We start from the raw sequence: 14236 nt of genomic DNA, 5'->3' as shown, positions 1-14236 counted from the left end.
TTCCATTACTACCTCACTAAAGTCTATAAGTATTTACTGGTTACTGTTAGTGCTATACTTACAGAACCAATGTACTCTTAGATATAGTCCAACCATGGCTGAATAAGTTAATTGGCTATTCTGGCTGATTTTGTAAAAAACGGGCACCTTACATTTGTCTAATCAACAAAATGAGGGACATGAGGGAGAACTGGCCAAATAACCTACAGTTTGGTATTGGTCCTAAAGGACTTAAGTTTCAACAATCAGAACAATTCAATTACGGGATTTAAACAAAGTCTAACTTTTCCTTGCACTATAAGCCTTGAAAAAGAGAAATAGTACTATATATTATAAAACTTGCTAAAGTTTATTATGATCAAGCATAACCATACAAACTTGTAAATATATTAGGAATGTAGATCAAAACTAGGAAAAATATTATTTTGGAATATCATCTAAAATTTTCTAAATTAGTCGGGTATTTGATAGAACAAATAAATTAAAACAGTTCTGTAGTTAATCTGATTCATATTAAATACCAAAGGCATGATGAAATCTCTGCGAGAATGTCTAATTAAAAAAGCATTTTCAAGTATTACCAGGTACAGCTGATGGCATTTCTTGGATGCTAGATGTTTCAGATCTTGAAGAAACAGGCTGCTTTTCATCAAAAGCTGAAAGAAAATCTGGGGTTAAAATAAAAAGGGACTTTAGAGCCACCAAGTTAGCACAATATTTGGATAGCAGCGGTGCGCAGTTCAAGGCAACACCAATGTGAGATCAAGCAAGATGTCAGCAGCCTTGAAGATCAGCTGTGAAATGAGGTGTTATAGAAACACTGAAGCTGATGTGAGGTGAAGCAGAGTGATAGCAAAATTCTGCTTTCTCCTGTGAGGTAGAATTCTTCTCACTGGACTAATTAAAAAAATTTAGCATTTGTTCTTTGAAATAAGATTGTAACTATGGAAATAAATAGGAGCAATGTATGCTGGTACAGGTCTTTTTGCAGCTTGCTATTTAGTCAGTATGGTAAATTATTTTTCAGCTATGATTACATAGCAAAGGCTGACCCNAAAAAAAAAAAAAAAAAAAAAAAAAAAAAAAAAAAAAAAAAAAAAAAAAAAAAAGCCAGACTTGGCTTTTATGTTATTTAATATGTTTGAATGAATCTTAGCACTATCCACAGCAAACAGAAGTGATGGCAAGGCATGGAAAAGCTAACGGAATTATATGCTATTTACCCATTACTGTCCCTCTGGTTTCCATGGAGGGAAAAGATGTAGATTTCAGGACTGGTTCCTGGGTAGCTAAAATCAAATATGAAAACAGTCTTGAAACAGTGAGTGACTATTAGTCTTTAGATGAAGTGATCTTTGGCCCTTTGTTAGCAGAGCTGGAACATGTATATTTATTTTATACTTCTTGTATACACATTTCTAAGTCATATTTGTGACATCGTAATCTGTTCTCTGCCTTCTTTAGGTGGGTAGGGTGATATATAGCACCTAATTTTGAAGCATTCATTACAAAGCCACCTATCTACATCTGATTATTAAATTCTAGTCAATAGCAACAAGCGACAGCCACCCTCTTTCCCCATACACTCTGGTTTAGAAGTTCAAGAAAAGTCTTTTAATAAGAGGTTGCAAATACTTAACATTATTTTCATACAGCATATCTTCCTATTTGAAATTAGGCATAAAGTGATGAATCAGTGCTTCATTTCTCCTAAAAACATCATTTTATGCACATAAGTTGGAAAATCTATATGTCTGGCACAGAAAAAAGCTCCTAAACGCATTCCTTAGGCAAAGACACAGAGTAAAATAACGGCTGAAGTTGCAAGTGCTCTTCTGTACGTAGACACAAGCTCATTACTAAACATTAAAGTTAGAAACTTCACCATTTTGCTTATAAGTAATCTGACCAAATGTGGGATGTACATTAAAGCTAGCCTACTTTTTTAAAAATCATAAGAGAATGGTTCAGAGCATAACAAAAGCATGTTCTATTAACCTAAAGCAGTGTCACAGAATATAATAATCATAGCATAATTTAGATTGGAAAGGACATCCAATACAGTCGACGTTGGAAAAAACCCTAACAAACGAACATTCACAGTACAGCTGAAAGGATCAATTTGAAATAGCACAAAATTCCACATTTTCAGCTTTAGAAAGAAATAAGAACATTCAATTCACACAGAGAAAGATCGTTAACATTAACCCAAACACACTGTGTATGTGCCTAATCTGAGTTCTATAAAAGACAAAGCGTTGACAGGCTTCCAAATACATCCTAAAATATGCAGAACAACTGTTTCAGGAGCAATTAAAAAGAACATATGGTATTTATCTGAGAATTTATTATATTAGATTTTGAGAAAACATCATTATAACTTACTCTGTTCCACTTTACTTGAGTCAAATATAACAGGTTGCAAAGGTATTTGAACAGTTATTGTAAGGAAACAAAACGCATGCACCTTAAACCTGTCAAATCACACTTGCTCACAATAAGTAACTGTTGTAATTATAGTTTTGAAGTAAAATATCTTAGTGAAATTGCACTTCAGAAATAGAGTAATAAGTGTGACAGAAATACTGTTATATACTCATTTATTTAGAATAACTGTCCATTGCTGACTGCTGGTAGTTACACTGATTTCAGGGGATCTGTGATATAGCACTTATGCAAATCAGGACAGTTCAATTGGTGCAGCAGTAGTTATGGATGTAAATCAGTAAGTATAGAATGAGCAAATTCATGTTCAGTCAAAAGTACAAATATACAATGATAATTTAGACCATCTATGTCCTTAAAAACTTCCAGATAATTTTATATGTAATATGAAATTACCAAAGAGGTAAGAAATAACAACTATAATACTTCATTATTCTCTATGTGCCACAATTCTAGAAGACTACCATTTTCATATTATCCCAAATGCAACAGTAAATATACCACCTTCTTCCTGTAATTATCTTAACTCCATTATTAAAAAAAAAAAAAAAAAAAAAAAAACTAACAATACAACCAAATTCGTAAGGACATTTCTTGTGAGAATTCTTAACAGTAATAAAATTACTTTTTCAAGAAATGTCATTACCAAGTTTTGTTGATGCCATTTCTGGAATACCAGATGTTGTAGATCTTGAAGAAACTGGCTGTGTTTCATCAGCAGCTGAAAAGAGAATCTGAGTTTAAGAAGTTGCAGCAACATCAGAGCCACTAAAAAATTGTATAACCAAGTTGGCAGAAGCTGTGCTTCAAAAAGGAAACACTGACGCAAATAAAATCAAGAAATGAACTGAAAGTCAGCTGTGGGTTAACTGACAAACGAACAACCAAGCTGATGTTTCCTACAGCACAGATATAACACAAGTTAAATCAGATCTGGCATTTTTATGTCTCCTAAATATCCAGGACACAGAATCCTCATCCTTCAGAAGAGTTTATAGATAGAAAACTCTTGAATAAGAACTAAACCTACACAAAACAGATAATAATAATATACAATAGTATGTCCCTCAGTCATTCAGTCTGAACAGACTCCTTTGTACTTACTAATGAAAAGGAACAATTGACATGAAAGTATTACACAGAAAATATAACACACGTTTTGTTTAAAGATACTGACTTCTAATCCTACTACCATCCAGTGCAGTGATGAGAAGGCAATAGAAACTATAATGTATATATTTATATATATAAAATTAACTATTACTGAATCTCTGCTTTCCAGGTAGAAAAGAGATGTTGACTTCACAACTGGCCTCTGGGAAGCTAATAGCTAAAACACAGCTAACAAAATACAGTCCTGAGATACTGAGGCAGACAGTCTTAACACATGGGGTATCAAAATACTTTCTTGAGCATAGTCAAGTCGTCCATATTTAGGCATATACACACATATACACACACTCATTTGTGTGTATCTACACATGCAAATGACCAGAATAAACTTTTACATCTCTCCGTGAAGCTACAGGAGTGTAAGAAGAGTAACAAGGTGAGGAGTGAGATATATAACATGAAAACTTAAAAGGGTTTCAGAGATTTAAAATTGAGTATTTGCTAGTAACAAATGATAAGAAATTACTCAGTTTAGAGACACTAACCACTACCTTTATGTTGTATGAGATGATCAGAGTTTCAGCTATTTTGGCTGTGAGAAAAAGCAGCCAGGCAAGTGCTTTTATGAAGCACTTGTTAAATGGGTAGCCTTCTGAAGCTATCAGAATGATATTCCCATAGATAACATCTTCTAGCAATAACACAGAGTGGTAGTAATTATATTTGGTGACAACAAACTTTATGAATTATAGCTGAAGAATGAAGTCAGGAACAGCTCCCAAAATTATCTTTAAGTGAAGAAAAAAAACATAATAGTTTAACTAAAGGAAAAAAAGTGAGTATGTCATCATTACCCATTCATTGTTTTTTGTAACAATTATGATATCCTAAAACTTGCAGGAGCAAACATTTTCAGTTCAGCACTATTAACATCTGAGATGTATCTGCAGACTGATGCCCTTCAGTTTTGTTTTATGCAGGCTAAGGTACAACAGTTCACTCGATCTCTCATACACTGCACCTTCTAGACTTCTAATCACTTTTGCTGGTATCTTCTGAACCTCTCCAATGAGTCTGCAATGGGTTTTTGGAGCACAAAACTCAGAAAGTGGACACAGTAATCTGAAGCTTTCTAAAAGTTTAGTAGAGCAGAAGGATTTCTTCATGTACCTGGCAGATTGTTTTTCTGCTGTTACATTTGGTACGGTGTTTCCTTTTCTGGCAATAGTACAATGATACTGACTCATGTTCTAGGCTTTTGATTCGCTATAACAAAAAGTTTCTTTCCTGAAAAATAATAGTTCTCCATCATGCACTCATACAACTGATTACTCTTGCATAGGCAAAATAATTGCTCTAGAGAAAGAGCATCCTATTCTCTACATGATAGCATGTCTTCCAGCTTGGTGCTATTTATCAATTTAACAAGCATCAATTCCATTCTATCATCTAGGTCATTAACAAAACTATTGCCTAATACTAGACCTACAACTACTCTCTACAAAATTGAATTTAATATATCTTTGCATTTTGACAGTAAACTATTTACAACTACTATCATATCACACTCTTCTTTCAGTATTTGCATCCATATCATGCTCTCTGGTTTATGAAAATGACTTGTGAAACATTAAAAAATCTAGTAACGTTATTTCTGTGGTTTCTCCTCTATCCCAGATGACCTGCTATAACCTTCCCTAGTACAAAATTTGATTGTTGTGATTTTCTTTATGCATTCTTTCTAAAGTATTGATGTAATAAAAATTAAGAATCACTTTTAACAGAACTTATAAGGGCAATGATGGCTGAATTTTCAAGAAACATCATTACTAATTGAGTGTACTGGCATTTAAGGAACACTAGATTTTTCAGATGTGTTTTTCAGATATTGTTGGAAATCTTGATGAAGTCCATTGTGTTTCATAAAAAATTAAGAAGAGAATTTAAGGTTAGAATAACATGGAACCACAAATCTAAAGGGATAACACAATATTCAGCAGAAATTGTGCAGTTCAAGATGATACAAAGGCAGGCAAGACAGCAGTTAACCTGCTCAGCTGTAGTACAATGCATCATTAAAAAAAGGACTGAGGTATTTTACAATATAGTTGCTACAGGATTTTAAATCTCTTTACTTTTTTACTGTAAGAAATTTCTTATGTCTAAATCTTTGGATTTAGAATTGTCATTTAACAAAACTAAACAGATTACTGGCAATATATGCCTATATATAGTTGTAGCAACTGTATGACAAGTTATACAGAAGTGGCTGATACAAAAGGTTTAATAAAGAGCCTGCTGCATACATTTGGCAGCCAATACATTTAAGCAAGTCTCTGCCAGATGAAAAGCAATGCAAAAGAGATGGAAATATTTATGGAATCTATTCTATTTTCCCAGTACTGTGCTTGTAGTTGGCATAAAGCACAAAGCCATGGATTCTGGAGTTGATTTCTGGATATCTAATACCAAACAAGAAAAGTTTAAGACATTGAGGGAAGCTAATTCCAGAAGATGAGATATTAAACATAGCATCATCTTTCCTAATGATACTTAATAAATTCATGCCACATCAAGGGATCTTATTTTCCCTCAACTGTCACAAAATCAATTTGATACAAGTAATAATATTAAGATAGGCCATCCTTTGGGGAGCAAAATAACTTTAAAATGCATTTAAGCTTTTGTGATAGTATTTTAATGAAAACACAAATGCTAAGAAACAGATTGTATCAGATCACTAAAACTACCCTTACTGTTAGAAACAGCGGTATATAAACAGTTGAAGAGCAGGAATTGGTAATATAGGTGCTCTTGATGCTAGGAACACTCAGGACTGCATAAAGTCAAAGGACAAATAATAAGAAATCTAGATAGCCTGATGCCTTACAATAAGGGGGAATGCTATGCTAGTTCTGAGATAACATGTCAAAGACAGCAGTAAAGCCACACATGACTCATTGCTCAAAGTTTTCTAACAAATGAACAGTCAGATCATTTCAATGTGCAGCCACTCACTTATTTTTATTTTCCTGAAATGACCTCAAGCCAAATAGAGTTCTCAATTTGAAAGGAAACAAAATGCAGAGGCAGGACAACCACCAGTATCATTCATGAGTACTAACACAGCTGCATCATGTTTGTATTCAGCGTGAATTTTGTCATAGACAAAAGTTAAGACTTTTCAAAATTTATCTGATATGAGAAACTAAAAGAACACTGAACAAAATTTAACAATAGGAATAGGGAGAGAAAAAAAAAGAACTTTAAATGTATACTGTGATAAGCTAACCCCTGAAACCAAAAATTGTCTATGACCATTTTCCCAATTCAATTTTACTACAGGGAGACATAACAACTTTCAAGGACTCTTGAGCAGTTGCTGTGAGAAATGCTTCATTTTCTTTTGTTAGGATTTTAGATCACACTGCCCCTCAAATACATTGCTAATTAAGTCACATTTTCTGTGGCTACATTTACGACATTGCATTCAAGCAACACAACAACAAATGCAAACAGCTTTCCATTTAGTATGTTACAGAATTATAAAAATAAAAATTATCAGCACTGAGCTGCAATGTATTACTTGAAAGGATCAAAAAGTATACAGCTGTTCTGAAAGAGAAAGACTTCAAGGTCTGATACACTGCTGCTTTGTAGTGTAACTAGCTACTCATCCCTGTACACAGTAGATAACCAAACAGATTTCAAAGCAATTCAACAACCTCTTCTACTAATTCTGCACAAATAATTCGAGTACAAAAGTGTAAAGGAGTGCAAACAAGTGGCTAAACTAGGCTTGAATTCATTCTACATTATTTGAGATTTATATTCTACTTTAAACACCAAGATCAGAGAAACATATACTTACTACTCTCGAGATATTTAACAGCTTATACTGCCTAGCATTTTTGAACCTAGGCATTTAAAGACCAAATCCTTCCCAAGACTACCAATATTGTGTCTGTATGTTTGGTAAATGCTGAATACAGTCCTCTGTTTTCCATATAATTTGTGGATGGTTAACTATTCTATCAGGATGTTTCAATCAGGTCTTAAGAACCTCTCTCTTTGATACCTATTTCTTTGAACTTATCTCTTTGATATGTGTTATATAGCACTAAGTGCTTATAAGTAAGTTAATGCTCATTGTCTTTATAATATTGAAGAATGCTCTTGTAAACAATGAAAAACTAATCATAATATATTAATTTTAATACAGTGCTAAATGCAGTATTGAAAACTTCATGAATGATAGCCTTATCAAGTCAAAATTTTATTCTCTGTAGTTCTCCAGTTATTCCAGAGTAAGTCCTGGTAGACTAAATAAATAAAGCTCCAAACACAAATAAAATGAACTATCAAAAGGAACAACTGCAGCAATCAAAAATAAACTACATATTGTATTCTCCAAAATAGAGTATATGGATGTGATAGCAAAGGATGATGAAAAACAGCATGAAAGAATAACAGAAAAAAAAAAGATAAGGCAAGCTTCCTAGAGACTTCAATGATAAGTGATGAAAAGAAACCCAGACTCTCCACTGCTCTACTTCTTCCAAAATTCTGCAAGACCAACAAAATAAAAAGAATGTGAACTACTCATTGCTACCCATACCAGCTCCTGATAACCTAGGTTCTTTGGAAACCAGAAGCAAAGATGTTTTCAATTCAACAGTATTTGTAGCTGATGGGGAAACATGTAAATAAACCCAAGATTCGGCCTCCTCCTTCTATTGTAATGAGAAACATGATGGAAATGGAAATAGAAAGAGCGAGCCTTTGTGAAATCACTGTAGCTCCAATTAGGTTTTTACTCAGAAGCTGGGGGGAGTTTTACGCTTTGTTGTCTCAACATGCTATGATAAATAATCAAGCTACTGGATTCTAAAGCTGGTCAGCAGAAAGAGAAGGATTGATACAATAATGTAACAACATCTCACTTGCTTAAACTGTCACTCACAGCAACACAGCCAAGAACCTCATAGCAGTCCTCTATCTGACTATTCATAACCAGATTTTGGGCAGCATCCCACGCCTATATACCAACGCACATTTCTGCTTTAAAACAAAAAACAAATTAACAAAAAAACATACATACACGGAGAGAAACAATAAATGAGTAAACAAAGTAATTGTAAAAATAATTTATTAATACCAAAATACTATATAGTCTTTCACAACATTGTTTCCTCTAGAAAATACTTCAAGAAATTACAACAGAAAACAAATAATCAACTAACAAATCTCTGTTAAAAACCACCTACTACTTAGAGACTAAACACTTTCCAAAAGATGATCACTATCCTGAAAACCCTACCTTTATCAAGCTGTACAACTGCCATTCAGCTATTGAATTCTGCCTTCCCCTTACTCACTAATAAGACACTACTCTAATACAGGCAGACCGTATCAGGATCATCCAATTGAGGCTAAAACTGCTAGACACTGGAAAGTATTAAAATTAATGTAAAAACAAATGAAATGCCATTGCACAGGTAGTATTATGAAGCCAGAAGAAATAAGGAACACTGAAACAATGCTATTTCAATACCAAGAAATTTCACAGACAGGAAATAAAACAAGTATCATTTACCAGTCTCTGTTTCTGACATTTCTGCAGATGCAGAGGTTTGGAAAGTAGAAGTAACGTGAAGAAAATCAGGTGAAGCTGAAAAAAAAAATTGTACTGTATTATTTAAAAGACATATGAACCATCACAGTATGGATGTACAGCCATGGATCGAGTGGTTTACTACCCCAATAACAAAGAATCGTAGGAATGCAAAAACACCTCTGCTAAATATGCAGAATCTAAAAATGAAAGAGGTTTATGTGCTATTATACATAAAAACGTGTACATAGGATGCCAAATGGAAATGTCTCAAGTATCATGGAAAGAAAATCCCATTAGGTTAGTAAAAACGTAAGATAGAAAAAGCTGAAAAATACCTAGCAAAGGGAAGTCAATAGAAAGTAGATTTAGAAGATGACAATTCTCAAAAAAAAAAAAAAAAAAAAAAAAAAAAAAAAAAAAAAAAAAAAAAAAAAAAAAAAAAAAAAAAAAAAAAAAAAAAAAAGTTACAGAAAACACAAGAATGAAAAAAAAATGAGTGGGAAAAAAAAACAGAAGAATGAAAAAAAAATCTAGACAATAGTTGTTGGTCCATCCCTGCAGAAAATGCCTGTCGAGCAAGGGAAAGCACACAGGCTCAAACAACAGAGTCACATCACAAGCCTGGCAGGTGTAGCTGCAAACCAAGGTGCACCAACTACTCTTGCCACTCTCCTCAGCAGACGACAGCGATGCCGAGTGACTGGGGTGGGGGGCAGCGAGGAAGGGAGGGTGCAGAAGGGGACTGACGGACGGAGAGAACAGAAAATGGCAAAGGAAGGTTGGATGCTAGTTACCCTCCACTGTTTGCTGCACTGTTGTCAGGGAGGGAGGAGAGGTGGACTTCAGCCTTGGGCTCCGAGTAGCTAAGATCAAACACAAAAAACACCTTCAGGTCCTCAGGGAGCCTGCGGTCGCCACAGGCACCACATCAAGACATAGCTACAAACAAGCAGACGTGGCCCTGCTTGGGGCAGGCTTTGCTGTCACAGGGACACATTTGCTGTCCCTGGAGCTCAGCGCTGTTTTTCACCTGGCCTAGGTAGCCCCACACAGAGTAAGCCCCAAACTGGACAAGGCCAGCAGCGGGGACAAGCCCCACAAAGCGACCTCAAAGCTTACAAACGGACCAGCTTCTAATAACGAGGCAGAAGAAACCAACCTCATCACGGATCCACTTTTTAGCATTGTCACAAGAGAGATTCAAAACGTTGGAGCGGGCTCATCTCTGAACAGAAAGGCGTTGCCACAGTAACCAAAAGCAGGAAGGGAATCACAGGCTACTAACCCATCACAGTCCTTGCCGTCTCCTGTGAAGCAGTTGAGGGCGATTCCAGGCCCGGTCTCCGCGTTGCTACGGTCAGACACGGAAATCATCTTGAGACAGCAGCAGACTTGCCGCCAGACTTGCAGGCAGCAACTTGCAGCACCGGTTTACAGCACCCCAGAAGTCCAGATTTAGCACCAAGACGTGCCTTTTTCTGGCAGTGGCTCATGAGCCACCGACCAAAGCAGCTATCAGCTGTCTTGCCATGCTTGTAACTAGCATGATATTCTTGGAGACTCAGGAATTAAATGGCTCTCCAGCTGCAGCAAAATGGCCAAATGGCTACTCTGCCAAAGCGTTCCTTATGTCTTGTTGAAAGACGCAAGCAGCCTTTGCAGAGAGATCACTGCAGCCAAAGGACCCCTCTTCTGGGTTTAGAATTCAAGGGGAGAGGTGGTAGGGACCTCTCTTAATCACAAGCAAGTACAAATGCTCAACTCTTCCTTCTTTTATCATCACGAGATAAACTGTGTATCACCCTATCAATATTTAATCATAACGCCAACTCTCCTTACAAATCCTATCACTTTGTTACAGGGGATACTCTTTGTTATTACAATGATGATCATAAAGGATGGACTACATCAGGCCTTACTCTCGCCTAGAATCTCCCAAAACCTCAGTTCTGTGGGTCAGAAAGCTTACATGTCTGGCACTAATAGAGCAGGAAAATTCTACAGAGAAATTCTTATAAGTAAATAACTGCAACTTTAACGTAAAATTGTAGCACAAGTTTCAGCCACTTAGACTTGTAGAGTCACTCATCTCACTGTACACTAAAGAACAAATCATGTCACTAATTTGACTTACTGGTACTTTATTCTTTTATTTTATTTTTGCATGGGGAAAACACACAACCCAAGACATAAAGCAGTGGGAAAATCTGTTTTTTGCGTACTCATTCTTACTGCACCTGTTTGCTAACACAGTGGGGCATGACTCTAGTTCCAAGAAAGGTGACAACATTGCTGGTGAAACTTGCCAAACCTGCACTAAGATGATGGAGCTGGTGATAATAATGAACAGTGCCTAGTAATTTATTTGGGATAGCTGCCTATTCCCAGCCTTTGTAAACTGAAACCCCTCAGTTTAGGCCCCTCCTATATGCATGTTTGCTAAGAACATCCAATGAGTCACTGACAAATCAGTATTTGTGTTTTTTCCCATCCTTAAAAGCTAGCACAATACTCTTAAAAACAGCAGGTAAAGCTCTTATCACCTCACGACAATTTTTTCATCCAATGTACAAGAGAAACAGATGTGACACTTAGCACCTTATCCAAATGTGTCAAATAGTAGTTAACAGGCCTAGGTATATCATTCTAGTTATACCAGAGAAATGAAGGACATAACCCTATAGGACGAGCTAGCAAATTACTATGAGCATAAGAAAAACTACTTTCATTGTATCATTCTAACATTTAATTCCAAATTTCTCAAATGTTGCACTGGTTTGAACCAGTCATTCATTCATTCTAGTTAGATTTTTGTACAGGGTAAGTCAAAATAAACCCTATGTTTACTAAAGCATTGCTATGTCTTTTGAGAGACTGCCTTGATGTCAGAAGAACTACAGTGAAGAGAGATATTACCAGCTGAGAGTGGCAGCATCTCTGGAAAGCTAGATGGTTTGGATCTTGAAGAAAGGGGCTTCATTTCATCTAAATGTGAAAAAATAATCTTGTGTTAAAATGCTTATTTACCTCAGAGCTACTGTGGACAGCACAGGACTGATTAGACAAAAGTTGCATTAAGCTAAGAATGATTATGTCCCATGAAATGTTAGGCCGCTATGCAATTCAATGTGGAAATGATGTGATTTAATCACACATACTAAAGAGAATTTTTACTCCTTAAAAATTTAAGTGCATGTATTAACAGTTGCAGAGAGTAAAAAAACAACTTCTTGATCTAGGAGACAGTAGTGAGCCAGCCAATATAAAGCCAGGCAAATCAACCTTTTCAGCTGATTAGTATACAGAGATATATGTTAAGCTCTTCATTCCCTCCCATAGTTAACTTCTCTTAGGACTTGAAAAAACCTGAGGCAAGTCCACAGCTGGGAAACTCAGCACTATTAAAAAAAAAAATCCACAACCAATAAACAGATACCAACTCACCCCCCCACACACACACACAAAACCACCTATAAAGATCTATGACAAATAGAGTTGATAATCTAGTTAATGATTACAAGGAACAGTATGAATTACCAGTATGGTGACAACTAAAGGAAGGGAAAATGTTCCAAAGACAGCAGTGAGGACAAGACAAAGAAAGAAAATGTTTAACTGAAGAAAGTCAACTTATCAGTTTTACCCATTGCCGCTTCTAAGAAATGAGGTCCTGTGGTAATTACAGGCATGGATATTTCCAATTCAGTAGTATCTCTAGCTGTAGAAAAAAATGTATATAAACCTGATAAGCAACTTCATATAAATAAATTAATGAAGAAGATTTGGAGAAATAAGTGAAATTTCACCTTGTATTGTTTTGTGGTTGTCCTTAGGATAGAAAATGATTTTACAAATTATATATTTTTTTTTCTGAACATTTTAAATATTCTCACTTACTACTTGGCTGAAGATGTTACCTTCCTTTCCCACACGCGAAAGATTTTATAAAGGGATTGAAAATTGAAAATTGATGTATATAATTGCACATATAATTGCACATATATTTGCCTTAAATAGCACCTGAAAAAAGAGACCCACGACTTACACTTCATATTTTCATGAAGATAACAATTCTTTATAAAGTCTAGGAGAAGGACAGCAAATTCAGGACATGAATGCCTCTCTGTATCACTTCATTAAGTCACTTAGCTCTATGTAGCTTTCCAGTTTCAGCCAGTTCTTGTTCACATCAGATTTGGTCCCAGTTATCCAACCTAATAGAATGGACTAACTTGATTTTAAGTCATTGCCTAGGAGTAGGATTGTTTATATTATGGTTCAGCAAAACTGAAATCCTGAAAACTGTGTTGGGCTGCCAAGGGCCAATAGGTTCTACAGCAGAGAACTTAAACTACAGCTTTATTACTCAACATAAAGTTCTGTCCAATGAATTGCTTCCTTTCCTCATCGCCTCCTCCTCCCCTTTCCCCAGTGCCCTAATCTCTCATGCACATACTTGTTTGTGTTCAAGGAATGCCTAAGAAAACTAAGCATCCTCACATGCCAAAAGTCTCAGAAGAAACAGCAACCTACGTAGCAACAGCAACATCTGTAGTCCACAGTAAAGCTTCGCTAGAAAGGTCTGGACAGACATATGTTTACTTTCTGTTTTTAAGCCAATGTATGGAGGAAAAAAAAACAAACAGGAAGGTGTGTAGGCATACTGAACAATTCCTTTAAACAACAGGAGTGAGAGAGATGAGGGAGAGACAAAAGGGAGGAAGGGAGAAAGGAGAAAAGGAGGATAAAACCTCACCATCAAAAAGTACCATATCCTGCTTGACTGCAATTCTTCCAATAGTCTTTCGCCCCACAAAACTTTAATCTTTTTCGATGAATTCACTTGCTTAATACTGAACTATTATTATTCTCTACACTAGCTGCAATTTTGCTTTGAACCTATGTTATGCCTGACCCCAGGAATTAAAAGGATGCCATTATAGAACTTTATAGAACATTATAGAACTATCATACAGAGTAACCCACATGTAGACTGTAAGGAAAAAATAACTCAAATCATCAATATGGAAACAGTAGTAAACTTTTCAGCATCAAAAAAAA

At 35.6% G+C, this 14236-nt stretch overlaps 1 protein-coding gene across 28 annotated transcripts in view; it reads right to left on the bottom strand.

Moving 5' to 3' along the window:
* ABI3BP (ABI family member 3 binding protein) overlaps positions 1 to 14236 on the bottom strand; it is a 167813-nt gene that overhangs the window by 83556 nt on the left and 70021 nt on the right. For 24 of the 28 annotated variants that reach the window (XM_085319502.1, XM_085319567.1, XM_085319544.1 and 21 more), the window contains 4 exons: positions 9155 to 9229; positions 3092 to 3166; positions 1224 to 1289; positions 582 to 668 (listed from right to left, as the gene is read on the bottom strand). In XM_085319502.1, coding sequence (XP_085175628.1) covers positions 582 to 668; positions 1224 to 1289; positions 3092 to 3166; positions 9155 to 9229 — 303 coding nt within the window. The remainder of the gene's footprint in view (positions 1 to 581; positions 669 to 1223; positions 1290 to 3091; positions 3167 to 9154; positions 9230 to 14236) is intronic. The other 4 variants (XM_085319509.1, XM_085319677.1, XM_085319687.1 and 1 more) reach the window with 4 other exon arrangements.

This window comes from Rhea americana, unplaced genomic scaffold (assembly GCF_003343005.1).
Source record: "Rhea americana isolate MKP2758 unplaced genomic scaffold, rheAme1 scaffold_118, whole genome shotgun sequence".
NCBI lineage: Eukaryota > Metazoa > Chordata > Aves > Rheiformes > Rheidae > Rhea > Rhea americana.
Note: the sequence above shows the minus strand (reverse complement) of the source record. Positions and strands in the feature narration are given on the sequence as shown.